This window comes from Balearica regulorum, chromosome Z, assembly GCF_011004875.1.
Source record: "Balearica regulorum gibbericeps isolate bBalReg1 chromosome Z, bBalReg1.pri, whole genome shotgun sequence".
NCBI lineage: Eukaryota > Metazoa > Chordata > Aves > Gruiformes > Gruidae > Balearica > Balearica regulorum.
In genome coordinates this window covers 51,569,721-51,593,344 of record NC_046220.1, presented here as the reverse complement: position 1 = coordinate 51,593,344, position 23,624 = coordinate 51,569,721, and the positions used below count along the sequence as shown (strand labels likewise).

The 23,624-nt window shown below is 42.1% G+C and overlaps 1 protein-coding gene across 2 annotated transcripts; it reads left to right on the top strand.

Moving 5' to 3' along the window:
* The first annotated feature begins 206 nt into the window (after nt 1-206).
* SNAPC3 (small nuclear RNA activating complex polypeptide 3) lies at nt 207-23,124 on the top strand. 2 transcript variants are annotated; one of them, XM_075739907.1, is made up of 9 exons: nt 208-504; nt 6,450-6,527; nt 7,720-7,804; nt 9,716-9,820; nt 10,363-10,512; nt 17,678-17,760; nt 19,109-19,273; nt 20,308-20,415; nt 22,177-23,124. In XM_075739907.1, the coding sequence occupies exons 1-9, from the start codon at nt 284-286 to the stop codon at nt 22,322-22,324; spliced, it is 1,143 nt and encodes a 380-aa protein (XP_075596022.1). In that variant the 5' UTR covers nt 208-283; the 3' UTR covers nt 22,325-23,124. The 2 variants fall into 2 exon arrangements, with proteins under 2 accessions (XP_075596023.1, XP_075596022.1); XM_075739908.1 differs by lacking the exons at nt 17,678-17,760; nt 19,109-19,273; nt 20,308-20,415; nt 22,177-23,124 and adding an exon at nt 16,864-17,306 and having other exon boundaries at nt 207-504.
* Nucleotides 23,125-23,624: the final 500 nt, after the last annotated feature.

Genomic DNA, 23,624 nt, shown 5'->3' with positions numbered 1-23,624 from the left:
CGCATCGTCTCCTTCGGCGGCAGCCTCCCCGCCGCTCTTCCCCCTCAGATCGCCCCAGCAGGCACCGACAGCGCTCCAGTCAGCGGCGGGCGGCTGACAAGCCCCTGGCCCGCCTCCTTCCAGCCCGGACGGACGGACGGACGGACGCGCTGTCCCGCCGCTCGCCGGGCCCGCCCACAGAGTCGCGCAGTCTGAGGCGACCGTGACGCGTTTTGGCGGCGGCCGTTAACGGTCGTCGCGGCGGACTACAGGCCCCAGCGGGCCGCGCGCGGGCCCGGCGGCCATGGCCGCGGTCGAGGCGGCAGGGCCTGTGCCCGACTACGAGGTGGCGGAGCTGTACACGCGCGGCTTCTGCGTGGGCGCTTTTGGGCACTGCTGGTGGCAGCAGCTGGGGCAGCCCGATCTCTCGCTGGCGGCGGAGGAGGCGGCCGAGGCGGACGCGGCCGTAGCGGCGGAGCTAGCCTGCGCGGCGGAGACGGTGGCCGAGCTGCGAGCCGTGTGCAGGTGGCCGCGGGGCCGGCGGCGGGCGGGTGGGGCGGCCCGCGGAGCCCCGCTGAGAGCCGGGGCTCGTTGCCGGGGCTACGCGGCGGCGTGCAGGCCAGGGCCCGTCCGACGCTGCTCAGCTCAAGGAAGGGCTGAAACCACCGGCTGTCTCCAGGCGGGGATTTGCGGCCCCGGTCCTAGGGAGAAGCTTTCGGTCTCGCTCGGTGCTGGTGCAGGGGAGGCCGTCCCGGGCCGGGGTTAGTAGGTGCTGTCGGTCAGACGCTGCAGCGATTCCTCAAGAGAGGCGGGAAGTGCGCGAGCAAACCCCCTTCAGAACTGTCTTTTCCGGTTCTGTGCCATGTCGGGTTTTTAATCTCCCGGTTAGACACACAGTGGAGAAGGAAAGCGTCGTTTTTCTAGATGGTAACGCTCCACTGGTGGAAACTTTATGTTACCGCCGTGAATTCACAAACAGTTCAGCACTTAACAAGTTGCTTAAGTAAATACTTAGAAACATGTTACTCTTTAAGATTCCTGAACCTGTCCATCGTGTTAGGAGGCCCCAGTTGCAAAATTGAAGGCGTACCTTATATGAAGAAAAAGAGCCAGGCATCTGTTTGTGTTAATATCATTTAGATGAGTTACGGTAACTGGCTTGTCCGGGTCCTTAGCCTCTACTAACTGTTTCTGTCAGGGCTGGTGGCAAAGTCAAAGCTATGCAGGTGCTTCTTTGTGCAGGACACAGTGCTGTTCGCCCAAGCAGCCTAGGTGGCACTAGGGCTGGAAAGAAAAAAATATTCTCTTGTTTTGCACTTATAACTTCACTCATATTTGTGGACAAATTAATTTTAAACTACTGTTGAAAGAAGAGAACCATCTAGGGGTTTAAGCGGAATCCAACATGCTAAAGCGGGAAGGCTTTCAGGTCATGTGAATAGTGAGAATCAATCTCTCGTGTAGAAAAGGTCTGATTTCAAGCAGTAATTCCTGCAGAAAGCATCACAGTTTGTCTGTAGCTCATCAGTAAGGAAGACATGCTAGAGTTCTGTTTGTGCAAGTTCTGTCCTTCAGTTATTGTTTCCTCAAAGACACAGAAGTATTTACAAGCTATTTATTTCAAATGCAAGATGGAGGTTTTTCACTTTCATGCACTGAATAGAATGAACATAGTCTTAGAAGTGATGCAGAAGGCATAATTTGGTAAATGTAGCTAGGATTGCGCTATATATTGAGCTCTTCTTGATGGCTTTTCCTTCAGTGCCCTGCAGGCAAGATGCCTATTAAAAGTGCAGAAGGTGTGTCATGGGCATGTCCTTCTAATGTTTTCACAGTTATACCCCAAATTATGGGGAAAACATGACAGCAAAAACAACATTAGCAACATTATTTGAGATAAATTTATTTACTGGACAAGTTCATTTGATAATTATTGTTTGTTTAAATTATGATGGTACCTCAGAGGAAGGAGGAAGAGGAAGGTAGAAACATTTGTTGCTTTAGTAAAAGGCAAGGAACAGAGAATAGGAATAGGAACCCAGGAGCATGGAATTCAATGTCTGAGCCAAAATATACCTGTGTGAGTGTCGTGTGTAATGGTGAAAGCTTAGTAAGCCATTCTGAACTCAAGACTTATAGGGGCATTTTTAAATAGGAAGAAATCAACACTTACTGAATTATATCTTGCCTTGCTAATGGAGAAGAAATTTTCTGGGCATTCTTGCTGTCTTTAATGCTAGCTTAACTAAAACGCTTTCCTTCTGCGTAGTTCTGGCGATTAGGATAATTTTTCACCATTACTAGGCTTAGTAAAAATAGAAGCTGATGTTAGTATTAAAACCAGTTCATGTGTTGTGTTGTGGCAGCAACTGTGGGAATTATTCTGTAAGCTTTCCCAGGGCAGATGTAGTCTCTGATTGCCCCTATGACGTGGCTTATTCTTTGCAGTGACCTTGTTGCTTGAATGTGTTTATTGCTGTTTTCACTTGAATTCCAAGCAGATTTTCTATGCTTTGTTTATTTTTCCCCTTCATTCATTCTACTTTGTCGTCTGTTCTGCTTTCTTCAGTCTGTGACTGCTACATTTCATCTGCCGTCTGCGTTTGCTGGTGTTACAGAGCAGTGCTGTCTGTTTGCTGCTGAGTGTACTGCAGAAAGTGGTGCTGTGTAGTGAAAAGATTTGGGAAAGAAAAAAAGGATGGGCGGTCTGGGCAAGGGGAAAGACAGGTCATCTGGCAGCTGCTTATGGCTTTGCAGGAGAATGAAGATAAACCTGCACATCCTGGTATGACCTTTCCCCTGTACAGGCTAGAAATCCCAATCCCTAATCTCCATGTGCTTTTGCTTTTAAATTAAATAGTCCCAGCCTCTTGAATCTGTCCTTAACACTGGCCAACCTCAAATCACTAGCTCTGATCACTTTCACTCGCCTGCTCTCAGCTGTCTGTATTCCTCCCTTGAGAAGAGATGAAAACACTGGAGTACACCAAGATCTGTTCTATGGGGTATGGGGTCACATTTATTATTTGCATAAATACAGTTTTCTAAGAGCTGAAATGAACACATCCTGGATATAAACACAGATTTTTCTGATTGTGAACTACTTGCAAGGGAACTTCTGGCAGGTTAAGCAGGTTTTCTTTGGGTAGAAGAGAGACAGGAAGATGTGGATACTCTTCTTATATCTATTTTTAAAATAGTAATATTTAAGAGAATCTTTCATGGACTCAGGATGAACTTTTTCAGTATCCATATTTAAATCTTTTTTAGCGTATAGAGACATAGTGTACATTTAAGTATTCTTGATTATTTAGAGTCTTCTGATAAGGAGAAACAGTATAATGTTTAAATGATATTTAAGTCTTTGTTTATCTCAGTGTGTTGTGGCTGATTTTTTTCCCTTTTGTTTTCTTCCTGTAATATGTTACTGCAGGCAGAATGCAAGAAAAAAATTCCATCTTCAATCACTTGAATTTGACTCTGTAAGAATGCTTTGCATACTGCTCAAGTTGTACACAGACGGTTGTTATAGAGATTGCTTGGGTTTTCAGCAGATTTTAAACAGATGTAAAATGGTGTCCTTAGCTAGGAGATTCCATCAGTAGTTCTCTTAAATAACCAGTGTGTAGAGAGGATAAAGTTTTAAGTTTTTTTCAAGTGCCTTAGTGGTCTGTGAGCAAAGAAGTTTATCTTAGGATCTATTATTTGTGTTTGAGTGGTTGAAGTGCTTGAATGTTGGAGATGCTAGGTTATGTTATTCTGTTTTGCCTTCTGAGTGATTTGTTGTGTACATGTGGGGCAGGCTAAGTCTCAAATCAATGTGGATTTTAGGTAGGTCAAGGGAGGTGAGGCTTACAGATAACTTATTCCACTTCAGCCCTAATTCACCTTCTTGTTATATTAGAAGGGGTAGTTGTAAATATCTCTAGGGATGTGTTATAAAGCTGCATTAAGCTAGTATTAGCGTCTTAACGTATTAGTATTTAGCGTCGTGTAGTATTAGTGTCTCAAAGGTGATGAAAGTACTGCCCTTAAAATATATGCACTATAAAGGGTAATATAAACATTGTATCTGCTTACTATGACAATATCAGGCAACATACTAAAGCATCTTCCAATTTCTAGAACTTAGAAAGCTCGTTGTGCTGTCAGAATATTCTGAGAAAAGTAAAGTCACGGTGATTAAAGGCTTCACTAATAGTCTGTTTCCATGTCCAAATTGCCACAGACTTGCCTTTGGACTTTTTATTTCTGGCTGCTGCAGATATCTTTCTAGGGGACATAAATTTCATGTAATACTTTTCATGCTTTCTTCAAGTGAGACCTTCAACTATTGTTCCTCATCACTCTGCTACAGTTCACCTCAGTGTCCATTGAACAGTGTGGCCAGAGTTTTCCGCTCTACCATACTGAGTGCACTGAGTGTATTTGTCTTGCGTGCAGGGAATATTCTGTGTGGGAACACAGTGGAATCCACTGCTTGTGGCTGTCAGGAGTGAGGTATGCCTGGTGCAAACTGTGTATTGCCTGCACTTTTGTCTGTAAGGTGCATGACACTGACTACTTACCTTAATTTCTGGAGGGATTAGCATATACTTTCCATTTATAAAGCCTGGTTTCCTCAGGACCATGGACCAAGTATTAGTGATGTGGTTCCACTGGCGGCACTAAAGTTACCCAGGAGGAGCTCCAGCATGGCCTGTGTAAAAGGCCATACAGCAAAGCCTTTCAAGGCTTCAGTGCATGTGATACAGTTACATATGTCATGAATTATTAGACTGATTCAAAATACTGAAAAATTTGCTCTGTGTAGCATTCCTTTAGAAATTGAGGGTTTCTGACTTGCCAGGAATGAAAGATGGCAGTATCTGGGCTTGCAAGGGTCCACAGACATTATCAGGGATTCAGTGGCAGATTGTCTTTGTGCTAGCTACATTTCTGTCCTTACAAGGAAAAAGAGAAAGCAGCTTACATGCCCGCTATTTTACGTGGTGTCTGCTTGAAGCTGCTTTCTGGGGAATGTTAGTTTTTTTCCTGCAGCAGGCAATTAGTGGTCATGGCGGGGATACCACAGCCGGAGATCCCTAGCCTTCAGCCATGAGAGGGAAGGAAAGCACAGGTATTGTTGGGGAGTTCTGACATCGTATGTATGCATAGAAGGAAGATGGGAAACTGTGACCTTTGATGCAGTTGAAACTTCACAATGGTAGGCAACAGACGTTTTCAGATCCTGCAGATAAGATGTGTGGTGTTTAAAGAACAAAAATACTCAGTCATTTCTTCAAAATGTCAGGTTTTAAATGAGTTGGGGACTTCTGGTGAATGGAGTCACTGATCCATGTGCAGGAAGACTTAGATAAAGTCTGGTTGTGCTGGTGGGATGTCAGTTCCACAGAAGGGTCAGTTGTGAGTTGCTTTACCTGTCAAGGGCTATACATTACTTCATTAGGTGGGCTATTCATAATACTGATCTATGCTGAATGGAGAACAGCCCCATCTAAAAGAGTAATACTTGCTCTGTGTTGTCCAAAGTGCTGTTCCTGTCCTTCATGTTAGTTAAATTACTATTTCTCAGCAGTGGTTCAGTCTGCACTTGATACAGGACTCAGTTGTCTCTGCCTCCACTTCCTCAAGTGGGAATCTAAGGATAAGGTTGATTCTGTTTCCAAGAGTTTGTAACTACTCTCTGTATAGTTTCTTCTAAAATGGTGCTTCTGAAGGAATCTCCTTTTCTCAGTAACTTAAAAAGAATGATTTTCTGTTTGGGATGAAATCTGTAAGGATGGTTAAAACTCTGTGTACTGCTGGATGGTAAGAAACTAACTAAACAATAGTAAATTCAAATTGTCTTCAATACAGAGTGACTTTATTGGGTCATCCGAACTAGGGCATCTACCCACAACTAAAATTCTGTTTCTGACTTTTGCTTATTGTCAGCTGATACCAGTTGATTCCAGACTTCTGTTTCTCGATTACTGTATATACCTATGGAGTTCCACTCTAACGGCTTATTCTTTACTGCAGTGATAGTATTGCCTACCGTACAGGCTGAGTTTGATGATTCCTTTTGGTTGAATCTATTTTGCCATATATTGTCAGAAAATCAGAGTAGGTGGATGAGATTTGAAAAAGCAAGTGGCATTTTTAGTTTATGAAAAGCGTTGCACACACATTTTTAATGAAGATTGTTAAACCTCTCTAGATAGCTATGTTCCATTAGGCAGAATGCAAAATAAAGATAAAATTTACCCAATCTCTGTGAAAACCAGATATCAACTCCAGGACTCTCTGTCTTCTGTTTGTTTATCTTAACAACCATACTGCCTTTTTGCCCTAATTTAGGCTATACAAGCTATATCTTGCTTATACACATTTTGCTGTCTTTGTTCCTTTTAAGAATAGCTTAACCGATTTTTGTTATGAAGTAAGAATGAAAAAATGTATAACAGTTATTTTCTTTATTGTCCTAGCATTGATATGTTAATGCCTTCTGATAAAGAAGAGGACCCAGATGTTATTCCTGAAGATAGCAGTCTACTAACTCTTCGGTATGTTGTTACAGTACACTCTGTACCCTGATACGGGGTGGGCTGTAAAACAAGCACAAAAGCATGGCTGGCTGCTTGTTCACTTTCCAGGTAGTGGTGTACTTTCTGGAACAGTGTCCAGAAATACTCTAAAGGCAGAAACACCAGCTTATTCAAACCTTCAGCTTGAATGTTACTTAGGAACTTTTTATTAAGATATACAGAATATGCCATCATTCTTACTGGAAGAACTTAGGATTTCTGGACCTAGGTACTTCTGAACACGCACCTAGTTTGGACTGTGCTGGAGGCTTCTCCAAAGCCTTGTGAAATAAATCTGTAGCTCTTACCTCTAGTACCCCACAGTCACATTGTAACAGCTAAAGTGTTAGTTGTAGCCAGATACCTCTTAGCTGAACCCACTCCTCACAGCATTCCTTGATACTACTGGTGCATTTCAGAGGTTGAGCAATATATGTTAAGTTTCTGTCAGTTAGTGAACTTTGAACTCATACTTGCCAGTTCAGGTCTTTGCTATACTTGAAGTTCAGTTTATGTAGTACTAATGTGAAGAAATGTGTTAAGGTTGTGATCATTGTTAAGTCTGATTGCTACTGAAAACCTTCAGGAAGGTCTGGAGGGTAAGTAGACTTGCCCCAGAAGTTAAAAAGGATTTGGTGTTCATGCAGTGGTTAAATACATGAGTTTTAGTAGATATTCTATGTATGACACTCTTTCTTCTACAAATGGTACTGAAGTTTTTAAAGAAAAGTATCTATGTCATTGGGTTAAGAATATTTGTGGGGTTTTCTTTTTTTTTGTTTTTTTTTGCTTGAACATGAATTGAATTTCTCTGAAGTAGGAGGGAGTTCAAACAGCTTCCTCAAAGGTAGCAAAGTGTTCTTTCTAGGAGCGCCTCTACAGACAAAATTTTGGTGTTTTTTCTCATAAGTGTAAAACTGCCCACAAACAATCTGTAGTTTGTGCAGAAGGGGAAAGAAAAATACAAGCTGGAATCCACAAGCTGGCCTGTGTACTACCAGGTTTTATGGGAGTCAGGAGGCAAGAGTATTTTAAGTTAATCTGTCATACTAAACCAGAAATCCTGCTCTTTGAAAGCTGTACTGTAGTAGCTTGTGTTGTTAGAAATATACCTAGAGATTCTGCATGGAAGTAGTTGAATTAAATTTTGTCCTGTGTTCCTGCCCCTCAGAATTAGAAAGAAGGCATTAGAGAGGAGAGAAGAAACAATTATTGTGGATCGGGCCTGCAGACAAGAAACTCTTGCCTATGAGATGGTAAGTTCCCTGTCATCTTATAAGGATCTCAAGACAGTTCAGCACAGCCAAAACCCAACCTCTGGTTCCTTTTTTTTTTTCATCACTATGAAAAAGTGATATTTCATCACTATGAAAAAGTGATATTTCATCACTATGAAAAAGTGATATGAAAAAGTAAATATTCATAGTGAATATCTGTACACTGTAAATGTTTGCAGATACAAGTTTGCAGGTTATGCTTAAGATTAAAGACATTTTATAGAAAGACAGGACAGAAACTCTGCTCTTACAGTCTGTTGGTACTGAATGTAGTAAGGAGGAATTCCATCTCATCACCACTGTATGACTGCTTTTATTATCAAGAGTACTGACCATCATGTGAACTTACGTAGAGCTAGACAAAGTGCAAAATGGTTTTGGTCCTGGAGTCCTATGTTGGAATCTAAGCTTTAATATGTAAATGACTGTAAGCTAGTTTCTGCAAGGCTGAAAGAGGAAGACAGTAGGAACATGGTAGCAATAGGTTCCTAATTCTGAGCTTTGTAACCCAAGTTTCTCAGCCATTCTGAGCTGTCATGAACAAGAAGTGTAGTGATCAGCCCCTCAAAAGCCATCTTGCAATTCCTTTAACTGTGCTTAGTATCTCTCTTTGTAAGATTTCTTCACAACCATTAAAGTCCTAAACCAGAAAACTTAAGTTCTTAAATTTTGCAGTGCTGGAATCCATGGCTTGAACAAGCAAACCATGAGCTACTATAAAAATTAGAGATGGATGTGTAGTGAGGAAGGAGCCTCACTTGTGACTATTAAACATTTCTTCCCCTTGAGGTTTCCAGGTCTGTTGTGAGTGATCTTGTTTCAGCCTTCTAGAGGCCCAGGCACATGACATATCAGCTGAGATGCAACAGCTGTGTTGGGCTGTTGGCCTGGGGCATATCTGAGAAAATATTTGCAACAGAAATCTTCATAAAGGGTTTCTATTTCTGAAGACCGAAGCACATGACCAGTTACTGCATCCTTTAAGGAAGCTGTGTTTACTGGTTTATGTGTCAGAGCTGGTTGGCACCATAGTGTCCTAGAATAGGATAAGAGCAATGAGAAATGTGAGTTTGGAATGTGTTGCATGAAGAAGGGTAGTGCAAGGCATAGAGCACAAGTATCTCTAAACTGAAGTCTCACAGCAGTATACGCTCCTGTTCTTAAATCTGAAGAACACTTCGTGCTGGTGGGAAGTGTTTGTGCAGTCAGTATTCACTCTTGATTTGTTGAAAAAGGAGGAAACTGACTGCCACAGAAAAGTGCCCTCCCTCATTCTCACAGCTGGGCTATGTCTTAAATACAAAGTAGGATGGAAATGTGGAAATGCTTTCACTTCTTTTCTAAAACATACTAGTGTGGCAAGGGCAGTGCTGAATTTTGGAGAAACTGAGACTTCCAGCTATGTCAGGCTTCCCTAATAAGAGGAAGCATTGCACTAATTTTGTTTTCATATACTTAATCCTATGGCTAGTTTCTAGGTTGGTTTTTCTCAAGTTGAGGGCTGCAATTCCACCTTTAAATGTGAAAGCATTCAAAGAGCATTTCAAAGCATTAAGTGATGGAAGTTGGTAGCAGCTGGATTCCATGAGGGCAAAGTGGCAACAGGCTTTAAATCCTTTATGCAGGACCTCTCAGTAGCCAAGGAGTAGTCAGTTATCTTACAATTGCTGAAAGCACTTCAGCTTCTCCAGAGCTGAGGAATGAAGGAAAATGCTTGAAATCACTAATTGTAGCAGTTTCTCACCTTTCTGTCTTGGAGGAAGTAAGCTGTCATTCATTCAGAAGAATGTCAAAAATGAGTTACAGTTAGAACAGCATTTCTCAGACTTTTATCCAGGTGCTGTACTATATAAGTGGTTGCCAATATTATATGCATGGATTTTTTTCCAGGAGTCACATGCAATTGGGAAGAGACCAGATGATCCAGTAGATCTAGTTGAAGAGGGAGAACTACTTTTAACTCTGAACATTTTCTATCCTGTCATATTTCAGAAGGTTGGTACTAAATACTCTAGGTTGTATTCTGATACCTCTTCCCTATTCAGGTAATGTCTTGCTTTCCCAAGCAGTTACAATCAGTGAATCCACTGAGGGAGCATGGTAAACCCTTCCACTGTGGTAACTTCCTAAGGCTTTTCCAGAATCTGATTTTCATTCTGTTAGTGGTTTACAGAAGGAAAATTTTTACAATAATTACTCAGCAGTTAATTGATTTCACAGAAAGCTCAAAATCTGAAAGTAAATATGTAAAAACTAGAGTACTCGTTCTGGATTTGGAATAAGTGTGGTCAGACTTTTTATCTTTCCTGCACTTTGCGGTGGGGAATGTGACTTTTGAATTTCTGAATAAAACTAACAAATGGCAGCCTTAGAGGCTGAGGCAGGCAATATGCTGTTTAAAATCTTGTACAGAGAGGTGATGCACCATATGCTGCCATTAATGACCTCAAGCTGTCAACTGAAGAGCAAGCAGTACTGATGCTAACAAGTGATTTTTTGTTTTTTTACTTGAAGCTTGTATGCTGTTTTCTTTGTAGCATAAAGATCACAAACCCTATCAGACAGTCCTTGTACTGGGCGGCCAGAAGCTCACTGAACTGAGAGACTCAATTTCCTGTGTCAGTGACCTCCAGATAGGTGGTGAGTTCAGCAGTCAGCCAGATCAAGCACCAGAGCACATCAGCAAGGTAAAACCTTCTATGTGGAACCCTCTACCTGTGTAGGAGCTTTGAAAACATACAGGAGAGAGGGAGGCAGAGATGTTTGCTTTGTTTTTCTCTAGCACTGAATTCAGCTGCATTGGTTCTGCACTGGAAATACATCTTCCTGGTGACATTACCAAGCTGCCCTGTTTTGTGCAATGTCAGGAAAAACATCATTAATGTTAAGTAGTAGCACTGGCAGTGAGTTCTTGCATAGATGTATCCCTGTGAAGTGACTTTGGGCTGAATGTAGACAATCCCCCTCTGAACTTATATGCTTTAGTGTTTGCAACTGGGTGCTGATCAAAAGTAGGAATGAAGATTATTCCCCTCTCCTACAATTGCCAGGCATTCTCTGAGGAAGTGCAAAAGGGGTCAACAAAGACCCTCTCTCTTGCACTGAGGAGCCCAGAACTGAACCCAGAACTGCGGGTGTGGCCTCACCAGTGCTGAATAGAGGGGAATGGTCACCTCACTCAACCTGCTGGCAATACTTTGTCTAATTCAGCACAGGATCCCATTTGCCTTCTTTGCTGCAAGGGCATGCTGCTGACTTGTGGTCAGCGTGGTGCCCACCAGGACCCCCAGGTCCTTTTCTGCCAAGCTGCTTTCTGGCTGAGGGGCCCCCAGCATATATTGGTGCATGGGGCTGTTCCTCCCCGTTTGCAGGGCCTTGCACTTTTCCTGGTTGAACTTCATGAAGTTCCTGTTGGCCCATTTCTCCAGCCTATCAAGGTGGTTCTGGGTGGCAGCACAATCATCTGGTATATTGGCTGCTCCTTGCAGTTTTGTGTCAGCAGCGAACTTGCTGTGGGTACACTCTACCTCATCATCTAAATCATTAATGAAGATGTTAAACAGAACTGAACCCTGTGTTGACCCTAGAGTACTCCGCTAGTGACTGGCCTCCAACTAGGCTTTGTTCCACTGATTATCACTCTTGGGGCCTAGGTCCATCAATATTATATATTAATAATATAGATAATATAGTATATTATCAATATAATATAAATCAAATAATATATGGTATACAATATGAGAGAAACCAGAGGATGTTGTATATTTGCATACATAATAGTGAAAAGATGGCACATTCTTGTTTAAGGAGACTAAAAGACATCCCAGATACTAGCCTTTTCATTTCTGTAAAGTAAATGGAAGAGTCTTTCTACCGCTATCTAGTAAAGCACTAACTGATTAGTTCTGAGACCAGACAGTTCTGAGACTCCTGGGCATGCTGAAGAGTCATGTGAGGCTGTGATTGCCTCAACAGGGTTGAGATTAGGCTTCCTCACATCGATAATTTCCCCAAAGTAAGTGTGTGCCACCATGCCTAGTCTCCCAGCAGGAGCTGTTAAAGAGTGTTGTGCATTCATTCCCTTTGTTTTCCTCAAGTATGATTGTGAATTTACAACTTGCATTGAAGTATAGACTCAGTATGTGGTAAGTCTTCACAATAAAATTTGCATGTTGCTTCAGCAGACAGGTAATCACCCATCAATGGGGTAGAATTTTCTTCCTTTCACTCTGAGAAGGAAGTAGCATCATGACCTGCCAGAAGTATGTTAGCTTTTCCAAATAGAGAAAATAACTTCTGACTAATTTAAGGGTCTTAGAGAATGATTTAAATCAGAATGGTGCTCTGAGACTCCGCAGGAAGGAGGCTAAGCTAGCTGTTGATGCCAGCTTTTGCTTCTCTTGAAGTGCAATTTGAGTGCACAGGCTGAGTGAAAGGGTCAAGTTGCTGCTGTCATTGGTTAGGTAGAAAAGTGTAGCTTGTCAGCTGATACAGAGAGAAAGCGACTTTTTGGATTTTATTGGCATAAATAGGCCTAACTTCTCTTTCATGCCTGCTACTTTGGGGGCTTGTGATTTTATTTTTTGCTTTTTCTTCACTGGGCAATGATTAATGGGATGAAATTTAACAAGTCCAGATGCTGGATTCTGCACCTAGGATGGAGTAATGCTGAACACAAGTCTAAATTGGGAGAGGAGTGGCTGGAGAGCAGCTCTGCAGAAAGGGATCTGGGGGTGCTGGTTGACATTAAGCTCAACATGAGCCAGCAGTGTGCCCTGGCAGCAAAGAGAGCAAACACCATCCTGGGGTGCATCAAACACAGTGTAACCAGCCAGTCAGAAGAGGGGATTATCCTGCTGTATTCAGTGTTGGTGCCACCTGAACTGGAGTACTGCGTGCAGTGCTGGGCCCCACTGTTTAAGACAGATGTGAAGGTCCTTGAATGCACCAGAAGAGGGCCACAAAGCTGATGAAAGGGCTGGAAGACATGTCCTGTGAGGGGCGGCTAAGGGCTTTGGGTTTGTCTAGTCTGGAGAGAGGCTGAGGGGTGACCTCATTGCTCTCTGCAGCTTCCTGAGGAGGGGAAGTGGAGAGGAGATGCCAAGCTCTTCTCCCTGGTACCCAGTGATAGGATGCCTAGGAATGGTTCAAACCTGCACCAGAAGAGCTTCGGACTGGACATTAGGAAGCATTTCTTTACTGAGAGGGTGGTGAAACACTGGAACAGGCTTCCTAGAGAGGTGATCAATGCCCCAAGCCTGTCAGCGTTTAAGAGACATTTTGACAATGCCATTAATAATGTGCTTTAACTTTTCGTCTGCCCTGAATTGGTCAGGCAGTTGGACTAGATGATCATTGTAGATCCGCTCCAACTGAAATATTCTGTTCTATTCTGTGCGTTTTTTGGTTTGGTTTGGTTTTTTTTTTGTAAACAGACACTTTAATCAAGCCAACATCAGGGGGATGTTAGGTGAACTGGGCAGTATTGAGGTATTTTATTCCATAGATACGGAAACATTTAACAAGGATCTTGGACCTTTTTAAGTATAATTCAGAGTCTGGGAGAAAGGAATGTCTGGGTCATACCTCTGGCCAGAATTAATTAGGAAAGACCTGACTCAGATTCCCAAGTTTATTAACAGTGGACTCCTTGGCCTTCTGCTCACTATGACAAACAGTTGTTTTCTAAAGTTTGGAGCAGCTTTAAAGGACTGTCTAATTAAGAACGGCTGTGACCCACAAAAGTTGGTAAGGAGTTGCCAGAGCATGGCAGTACTTGTACTTTGTGGGAGGGAAGGTGACAATAACAGAGCTAAAAAAAGTTGTGCTTAAAAGTGCTGTGCCTTCGTGCAGGTCATGAGTCCCATCTCTGGCCTCAATGTCAGCATTTCCTGTCTTTTGACACCTTAGAATTACTAGCTCAAAGAGACTTCCAGGCACAAATAAGCATTCATTTTCTGTTAATAAAGACACATAAGACTGGTCTGGGGATCCAGAGGGCCTAGTTGTCCACGGTTTTCTCATTTGATTCTTACTTAGTCTGCTTATGCCTGTGTACCCAGCCTGTAAAATAATTCATGTTCACTACTCGTCTTGCACTCTTTCTCTTCCTTTTCTTTTGCACTGCAAGCTCTTGCAGGTTATAGGCTGCATCTGGACAGACATATAAAAAGTTCATTAGGATTCTGTGACTTAATGAGTAGTGAACAACTCCCAAGTTACAGAATTCGAGTGAGGCGGTCACCATGTTAATCATGGAAAGGAACCAAGCTCCTTGAAGTTACTTTCCCCAGCCATTATCTGTCTGACGTGCCTGCACACACATCTATTGATGAATAAATATAACTTTTGTTTACCTGAGAGCTGGCACACAGTGTAATTAGAGATGTGAAGGTTGGGGCCACTTCATTGTGATAAAACTATATGTTGACGTATATTGGAGACACACTTTATCAAAATGCTCTTAAGGCCCATGAATGAAGGATTCCTTGTAGTTTTCTATATACTCGAAGAAAATACAGGATTTAAATAGTCTTTGCGCAATACCTGAATGCCAGTGTGTAATTGCAGATAAAGTTTTTTTGCTGAAAGGTTATGAAATACTGTTTTTCTTCAAAGTGCAGTTGAAAATACAGAAAAAGATTGTAGCCTGTAACTTACAGGTCAACTATGTGTGTATACATGTATCTTAGCATCACTTGTATGTGTTGTAGCTGTGCACAGTTGCATATGCAGAATGGCTTTCTGAACAGCAGTCAGGACAGATGTGTTCCACTGTGAAGTGGTTTGAGAGGGTTTGGTGTGTGTCCTTCAACCTCTCCTCATTTCCAGTAATGAATGCTGTGCAAGGCAGCTGACCCGTTTTCCGTAGCCCAGGATGGACTTGCATGTTAGATGTATTGGTCTTGCAACAAAGGTGATTATTTTTTTTTTGCGATTATTTTCCTTCAGCAAAATATGATAAAGTACCTGAACAATACGGTTCCCTGCCTGCTGTGGGTTTTCATTCTGAGGCATCTCTCTGCTTAAAGGTTCACTGCAGAAAGCTGTCTCCTGCTTCTTGTCACTATTTCTGTACATGTGTTGTGATCAGTTTGATGATACACACTGCTATCTGGCATCAATCTTTAAGAAGTTATAGCACAAATGAAAACAACACCCTCTTATAAGTCAGAAAGAACTTGGAAGACCACAATTTAAAGTTAAAAAAAGTTACATGGATTAAAAAACCCACAATCTTTCCTGGTCATCTTCTCCCTGCTCAATTTATTTGTTTACGTAAAGGCTGTTTTCACAGCAGTGACAGAAGATGGAAATTATGGGAAGCAGATGTATGACTTAATTAAGCAATTATTCCTTTCTTAGATGTCAAATGACATTTGTATCTAAATAAAAAGTTTGTATGGTTTTTTTCCCCTCTTAATTTTGGCTGTATAAATATATTGTGTAAATCTGTTCCATTTCTTTCTCCTATTATGTAGCTGTTTTTAAGTTGCAAAACCACACACAATATTTTGTATAGAATCATAGAATATCTCAAGTTGGAAGGGGGCCATAAAGATCATTGAGTCCAACTCCCTAATCCTTGCAGAACTACCTAAAACTAAACCATATGACTAAATGTGTCATCCAGATGCTCCTTGAACTCTGACAGGCTTGATGCCATGACCAGTTCCTGAGGGAGCCTGTTCCAGTGACCGACCACCCTCTTAGTGAAGAACCTATTCCCAACGTCCAATCTGAACTTCCCCTGACACAGCTTCATTCCGTTTCCACATGTCCTGTCACTGGTCACCAGAGAGATGAGATCAGCATCTCCTCTTCCGCTGCCCACCTTGAGGGAGTTGTAGATGGTGATGAGGTCACCCCTCAGCCTTCTCTTCTCCAAGTTTAACCAACCAAGTGACCTCAGCTGCTCCTTGTAAGTCCTCAAGTCCTTCTTAGACCTCGAGGTCTTTCACCACATTGGTAGCCCTCCTCTGCACACTCTAATCGTTTGATGTCCTTCTTATGGTGAGGCACCCAGAACTGCACACAGTACTTGAGGTGGGGCTGCACCAGTGTAGTGTAGAGTGGGACAATCACCTCCCTTGACCAGCTAGTGATGCTGTGCTTGATGCACCCCAGGACACGGTTGGTCCACGCTGCCAGGTCGCGCTGTTGACTCATATCATTGTCATATTAAGTCGTTGGCATTTACTTGCCATCAACCCAAACCCCGAGATCTCTGTCCACACAGCTGGTCTGCAGCGTGTTGTCTCTCAGTTTCTAAAAATACAATGTATCTCTAATTTTTAGCTTTAGGAGAGAACAGCTCTGTGAATGATGTTGTGTAAGCAGTCTGGATGGATAAACAGAATGATGCTTGATTGTGCTATTTCAACAAGATTTTTTCCTGTTCTTATTTATTTTGTTACTTCTCAAGGAGATGCTTGCAGCTGGAGTCTGCTTTTTTTATGGATGGGTATTATTTTACCTAAATAGTTCAGTGGTCCTGCTGCAGAATTTATTACGTGTGTAAAGAGGCTCATGGGTTAGCTCGGTTTATGGAGAGGATTTGGAATCTGGTGACTCTTGCAGTGTTGGTGTGAGTGCCATAAATTGTTAATTATCATTGATAGAGAAGACTGGTACAAATGGCCTGTCTGCATGTGACAAACTTTGTAATTAAGGGGGAATTTTGAAGAATGCTAGATTTGCTACTGACCTGCCAGAAGTGAGGTGATTGAACCTTCTAGAACTGCATGTCTGTCTTGTTTATACAGATGTGACCAGGGACTGCTCCCATGTGGATGTTGTGCATGCGCATGTGCAGGGGACAGGACTGCAGTAATTCTGTGTCATTTCAGCAAAAAGTATTTTGTGGTGTGGTTTGTCCTGATCAGGTGTCCTGGGTCTGGCTGGGGTGGAGTTAACTTTCCTCACAGCAGCCCACGTAGTGCGGTGCTTTGCATTTTTGGCTAGGCAGGGTTGATAACACAGCAGTGTTTTGGTTGTTGCTGAGCAGTGCTGGCACAGCCTCAAAGCTGTCTCTGCAGGTCTTCCCCAAGGCCAGTGGGCTGGGGATGGGCAAGAGGCTGGGAGGGGACACAGTCAGGACAGCTGACCCAAACTGGCCAAAGGGATATGCCATGCATATGGCGTTGTGCTCAGCAATAAGAACTGGAGGAAAGGAGAAGAGGGGCCATTCGTGGTTAAGGCATTTGTCTTCCAAAGCAACCACTATGCATGCTGACGCCCTGCTTCCCCAGAAGTGGTTGGACATCACCTGCTCATGGGAAGTAGAGAATGAATCTCTTTTTGCTTTGCTTCTGCGTGCGGCCTTTGCTTTTTTCACTAAGGGGCCTTTATCTCAACCCATGAGCTTGCCCTTTCCCCTGTCCTGTTGAGGACAGGGAGTGAGAGAGCAACTGGCTGGGGGGGTCTGGCAGCTAGCCAAGGTCAACCCACTGCATCTTGCTATTTTGTTTAAATATTATTAGTCTTTTTTTAGGCCAGTACTGTGCAGTTACTTTATTTGCGCAATGAATCTTGTGTTCTTGTTCTGTGATTTTGTAGAAATCCGTAACTGCTATGTTAGGGATAGAAATAAGAGAAGAGCACTAAAGTAACCTGTAATGGCTTAAGAATAATATCAGCAGAGCAACTGCATAGCCGGCAATCATATAAGCCTTGTTGTCACATCAGCATCTAAAACCAGTGCAAAGCTTTTCTCAGAAACCTGTAGAATGAGGTCTCTTAATATAATTTAGATACCTAAAGTGCTTGTTTTTTGACATGTTCTTGTTTAAGGTGTTTAATATCCCACAACATTCATGGAGACTTGTAACTCTTTCGTTCTCTCTCTCTCAGGATCTCTACAAATCTGCTTTCTTTTATTTTGAAGGCATCTTTTATAATGATAAAAGATACCCAGAGTGCAGAGATCTGAGCAGGTACAGTATTTGTACATGTTGACTAAGCTAAAACTTAAGGGACAGGAAATTTATTTCATTTTGTTTGTGATTTATGGTGAAGACTGGAATGTCTACTGTATGAAGCTAGAATGGGCTTTTCATACTATCTTTTCATGTTGAATTGATTTTTACATAGAAGTTTAACTTTACTTGCTCTACTTACTCCTTGCACTCACTTCGCTTCTGAAAAGGGAATGAATAAATTTTTTTCCCCCACAAATCCTGTTTCGCACTGTTGGGATGGGATTGCTGTGGAAAGTGCCAGGTGCCAGTCTATTGGCTTTTCAAGTGCCCTCCCTACTTGTGATGACCACCAAATGACTTGCCTGTGAGGCAGAAGGTGAGTCAGAAAGACAATAAGCTCAGGTGTGTGGAAGTCAGTTGTTCTGCTCAGTCTTGAAAATATGCTGAATGCCTTCATGGTAAAGTCAACTAGAGGACTGTGTGACTGTTAGGAAAGAAATCTGAGATGACATTGCCAAGAGTCTCAGAGGTCTCTTGTTTGGAACTATAGCTCACATTGGTTGAGCACAAGTCATATCCATTTAAACTATACATAGCAGTTTATATTAAGGAAGTATGGGCTTGAAGTATGACACACTAGTGAGATTTAGGAGATCAAGATGTTAAAATGGACAGCATGGGAGAGCTCTGAGTTTGGACTCTGTTCTTGTTATGCCAGACTTGGTGTGTGACTTCAGAGAAATCAATTTTTTTGCTCCTTGTATTTCTGTCTGTAAGCAACAATGATGTTCATGGAAGGGCTTGTGATAACCTACGTGGTTTGTAGAAATGAAATGCCTTCTATGTAGGAGCGTGCTGAAAAGCTAAGAAATAATTGCAGTGGTGGCCAGTGCCCTTCCAGTGCTAAATTTTGGAAACGTAACTGTGCAGTTGTTGGCTTTGTGTTTCTCCTTGGTGCAACCTCCCCCCCGCAAAAAAAATAATACTTTAAAACAAAGTTATTGACCAAGGGACAAAAAATGAGCTTCTGGTAACTTGAATTGTCAGAATACTTGACAAGTGTTGTGCTGCAAACAACCTGACCTGGGTGGGTGCCATCAGGAGCATACACTCTGCCTAGAATTGCTCAGGAAGCTACCTAGTAGACATTAAAGGCAGATGTTCCACAAGAACAGTGCACAGTTCTGTGAGGTTGTGGTATTGCTGTGAAATTACCTTAAGTTATTACAAAATGTTGTGAGCTGTTTTGATTCCCATCTTTTTAACTGTGTCCCAGTGAAGAGTTTTGCATATCGCCCTAGGCCTTCCTTTTGTGTGCATTCAGTTTATAGCATGGCTATGCTGATGACCTTTCTGTTTTCAGAACAATTATTGAGTGGTCAGAATCTCATGACAGAGGCTATGGAAATCTTCAGTCTGTTAAAATGGAGGACTACACATTTAATGATTTGTCCCTCAAAATTGGCTTTCCATACCTTTTCTGTCACCAAGGGAACTGTGAACACATCGTTATCATCACAGATATAAGGTAAGTTACTGCTCTTTGGCAGTCTTTAAGCAGTTGAAAGCAAACATTCAGTTGACAAACTTCAGACATTAAATTTGTTAGACTAACTTTGAGATTATTCCACTGCCTTCTGCAGGGCTTGTTTAAGATTTTATTCCATATACACGTGACTACGTCTGCAAGGAAGAAAGGAATCTCCCTTAGATTTTATTTTTAATAATTTGTCTGCATAAAAAGACTGCTTTCTAACTAGCATGGCGTGACAGTGGTATGGGAGGAATGGCACCCACAGTGAAAAGCCCTTTCTATGCAGAGCCAATGTGTGGCAGATTTACATACTGATTCATACATACATTCTGCACCAGGGAGCAGAATGCTGTTAATGGCTCTGGCTGGAGTCGACTTGCTAGGTTAGACTTGGTGCTAAGGGGCAGGAATGAAAAGAGAACAGAGGAGTGGAAATAGTGGGCTGAGGTGGATAGGCCAGGCAGAGGAGGAGGAGGTGATAGCAGCTGTGAGGTGGCAACCACATCAACAGTAGAACTGTTGCGTACACTGTTCAGTGCACAGCGGGTGGAGGGAGCACTCCTCTGATTGTCTGTAGTGGGTGACAGATCAGTTCCCAGAAGCCTGATGTACCTAAGCATTGTTAATAAATGGTGCCTCCTAAGAGGAACACGGCCCAAAGAAAGTCATAGAAGTTGCGAGTAGATGATCTCAGGATTATGAGCCTTTAAACATTCACCTGGTGATGTGTTTGCCTGTTAGTCTATGTAGGAGATAAAAGCTTTGACTAGACCGTCTAAAGTAGGTGGTCTGAAGACTTTTGAATTACTACACAAACTGCATTTACTCCTGACCATAAAATCCACAGATGGTGCAACTAGCGGTCTGTCTCCAGGTCTTCATCTGTGTCAAGAATTGCTAAGCAGAAGTCTAGTCATAGTTTACACAGGAATTTAAATCATGCCTTATCTTCAATGTCCATGCTTACGTTCAGATAAATTCCAATGGGGCTGAGTCTTTATTTAAAGTATTTATTTATTTCCCTCAAGGATCATTCATCATGATGACTGCCTGGACCGGAACCTCTATCCCTTGCTTATCAAGAAACACTGGTTATGTACCAGAAAATGCTTTGTGTGCAAAATGTATACAGCCAGGTACACTACATTCTTGATCCTTTTAAGTTGTCCTCTTAAATACGTCTTTCTAGGTGCTGCTACTAACTTAAAAAAATAAGTAAATGAGAGCTCTGTATATATTTGATAAGATGTGTGAATAATCTTCACATAAGTATTCTGAAGTCTTCAGGCAGTTGTCCTCTCTCTACCCAGGAAAAGGCCTCTAGCAGGTAGCGTTCATTTGGAGACAGTGATCAGGATGATCAAAAGAACTAAAATGATGAAGAGGTTAATTATTTGGCTCAGGTTCTTTTGCATACATAGAGTTTGGATTTTGATCAATTACATTTGAAAACCTTACTTGTGGGAGAAAATGCTGCATTTTTCCTGTATGTCAAGACATGTGATTCAAATTAATTTGATAGAAGTTGTACAGAGCTTTCATTAAATCTAGCATCTAAGTAGAGGGAACTATGGATCTGTCCAACTTAAATATAATAAAATCTAGAGATTTTTAAAAGGCATGTAGCTTTCCCCACAGGTAAACTCCTAACCTCTATCTGAAAACTCTGTGCTGTGCAACTGTACTGGAAGAAATTTTTTGTGATGGACAAATTTTCTGCAATTAAGAGTGCAAAATGTGGATTCAGTTCTCTTTATACATTTTAGTGCTGTTGACTTAGACGTGAGAAAGCCTTTCAATAGACACTAGAAATTTCTCTAAAGGAGTTCTACAGACTAGGCTAGGCTCCCTGATTTTGTAGATCTGAACAATTTACTTAGAAAACCACCCCCTGCCCTTTTTTTCCCTGAGGGCAGCTTACACTCTAAGCCTCAGTTTGACACAGCAGCTGTGTCCTTGTTATCTTGCTTGTTTGGCCTTAGACTTCCCTGGAGTCAGGCAAAGAGCCAATTCCCCTTGTGATGGGAGCCCATCCTAGTGTTCCCAGCAGAGACTCTGGGATGCCTTCACAAGTGGCTGTAATCTGTGAGGCATTTGGCCATAAGGGGAGGTGGAGCCAAAGGGTCAATATGGGGGAAAGATGGGATGGGGAGAGCATTACCCAAGGTGATGTAAATGCATTAAATTAAAACCAGGATTGAGCACTAAGCTTAAGTGGGGAGATGCTAAACCATGGGTAGCAGAGCTGCTTTGGCTGGCTGTCCTGTATGTTCTAATCTGTGCAGATAGCATCTTTAATCACTTGAGGCCTTGAGCTGTTGTGGTCTCTGAGTGCTATCATAAATTAATTGCTCAGTGACACAGCAGGCCCTCCTTGTACTAGCAGCTGTGTTCGTGTTAACTTCAGTGATTGCTGGAGCATGCAGCAATCCTCTCTTGTCTGCATCATCCAGACCCTTCTTTTAGACTTATAAATGGATTTGGTTATTACTCAGAGTGGGTCAGTCGTGTGTCTGCTCTATATCATAGTTTCTTACCTTAAGGGAAAATGGATTTATGTTTTATGGCTTAAATAACCATAAGGTGGACAGAAGATTCCTGGGGTTTGGGGTGGGGGTTTTTTGTTATGCACTGTACCAGATACACAGGTTTGAGGAGTTCCTTGGGAAATGCAGTAGTAACAATGTAATGTAGCAGCTGGGATTGACACTGAATGGATGTGGAATTTGGAAAAAAGTTGTATGCCTGGGGTGGGAAATATGCAATACATGTAGTACCTGGTCGATATTATTACTGATGTTTGTGGCTGCCATCCCCAACTCTGAGTAAAATGTTGATATGTTTGTCACAAATGTGTTGGACTCACATGGAAAACACTTTTATTTTGTAACCTGCAGGTGGGTAACCAACGAAGACAGTCTGGCACCAGAGGATCCTTGTTTTTTCTGTGATGTTTGTTTTCGGATGCTCCATTACGATGAGGAAGGCAATAAACTGGGGGAGTTTCTTGCATATCCCTATGTCGATCCTGGAATTTTCAACTGAAACTGACATGAGTCAAAATTAATTCAATGAACTACGTTGATCAATCTGTGCTCTGGCTGGTAAAACCGCCAGACAGCTTGAGTTTTGAGCGTACTGCTGAGTTTGGGTTAGGCTTTTAATCTTCTGCCCTGAGGTGGAAGGAGCCCTTTCCACTTGAAGTCTTTCTGGTGTGCTTTTCTGAGTAAATAAGTATGATTTTAAAAGATAAGTTTGCATGGAAAAACATGCTCAGACATCTACTTTATTTTAATTGGTTGCATTTTTAATACACTTTGACAACAACACAGTAGTTTGGAGACTATGGTCTCTAAAAGCATGGATCTTTAAAGAGAGAATACCTTGCAAAAGCAGCCATGATGTTCTGTGCATCCAAGGCTCTGCTAACTTGAAAGGATGAGAACCTGGTCTTCAGGCATCTTACCTTGAAAACTCTGGCAGCTGTCATCTCTGAAAATGAGCAGATAGCACTGATTTTGTGGGGAGGAGAATGCTTTCTGAGAGAGAAGCTCAGAGTGCTGGTTAACTTCTAAGGTCTTTCCTGCAAATGAGGGTGCTTGCATCTGTAAGCTACTGCTGTGCTTGCGTTCTGACTCTGAGGACTGATTCCATGGAGTATTCTGCATTTCACCAATTACTGAGTTGTAGCCTGCCTTTCAAATAACTTTGTTAACTGTTTACAGTGTGTGCTATTTTAACTGGTTGTAAAGTAGTGTTCATTGTGCACTTCTTTTTTTTAGTATCATTCTGTTATTGTAAGTATTGTTGGTTTTTATTAAAACATTTCCAATTTGTACTTGCCAGTCTGATGTTAAGTTGAAACTCTGCTTGCCAAGACAATATAATTATCTAGTACCTTGCTTTTTGAAGTCACCTGTAGTTCAGAGGATTTCAGTTGAGATCTTTGCTGTTTTGGAAAGCTAGTAGTGCTAACAGCTTGTCTTTTGAAAGCTTCAGCTTGTTCTCCAAAAATGCCTAGTTCTGGTTGGTATAAAAGACAGCTGACTGATAACCCGCATACGGAAATGTATTTGACAAATTGAATTCTATTCAGGTCCTGTGGCCGCAGGTTCTGCAAGTGCTCACTTGATTGTCTTAGATGTCTTGAAACAAAAGTGTCTTAAGCGTTTGCAGGACACCATTCATCACTGATGTATCTGACTGCTTTCCAGTGGTATATTAGGTCATGTGAATATAAATCTGTGCTCTTTTTTAGGACAAAAAAAAAGGTTATTTTTCTTTTTTTTTTTTTTTTTTTTTTTTGGTCTTGTAAGTCAGCCAGCTGTTGGCTTGTGTATTTTGA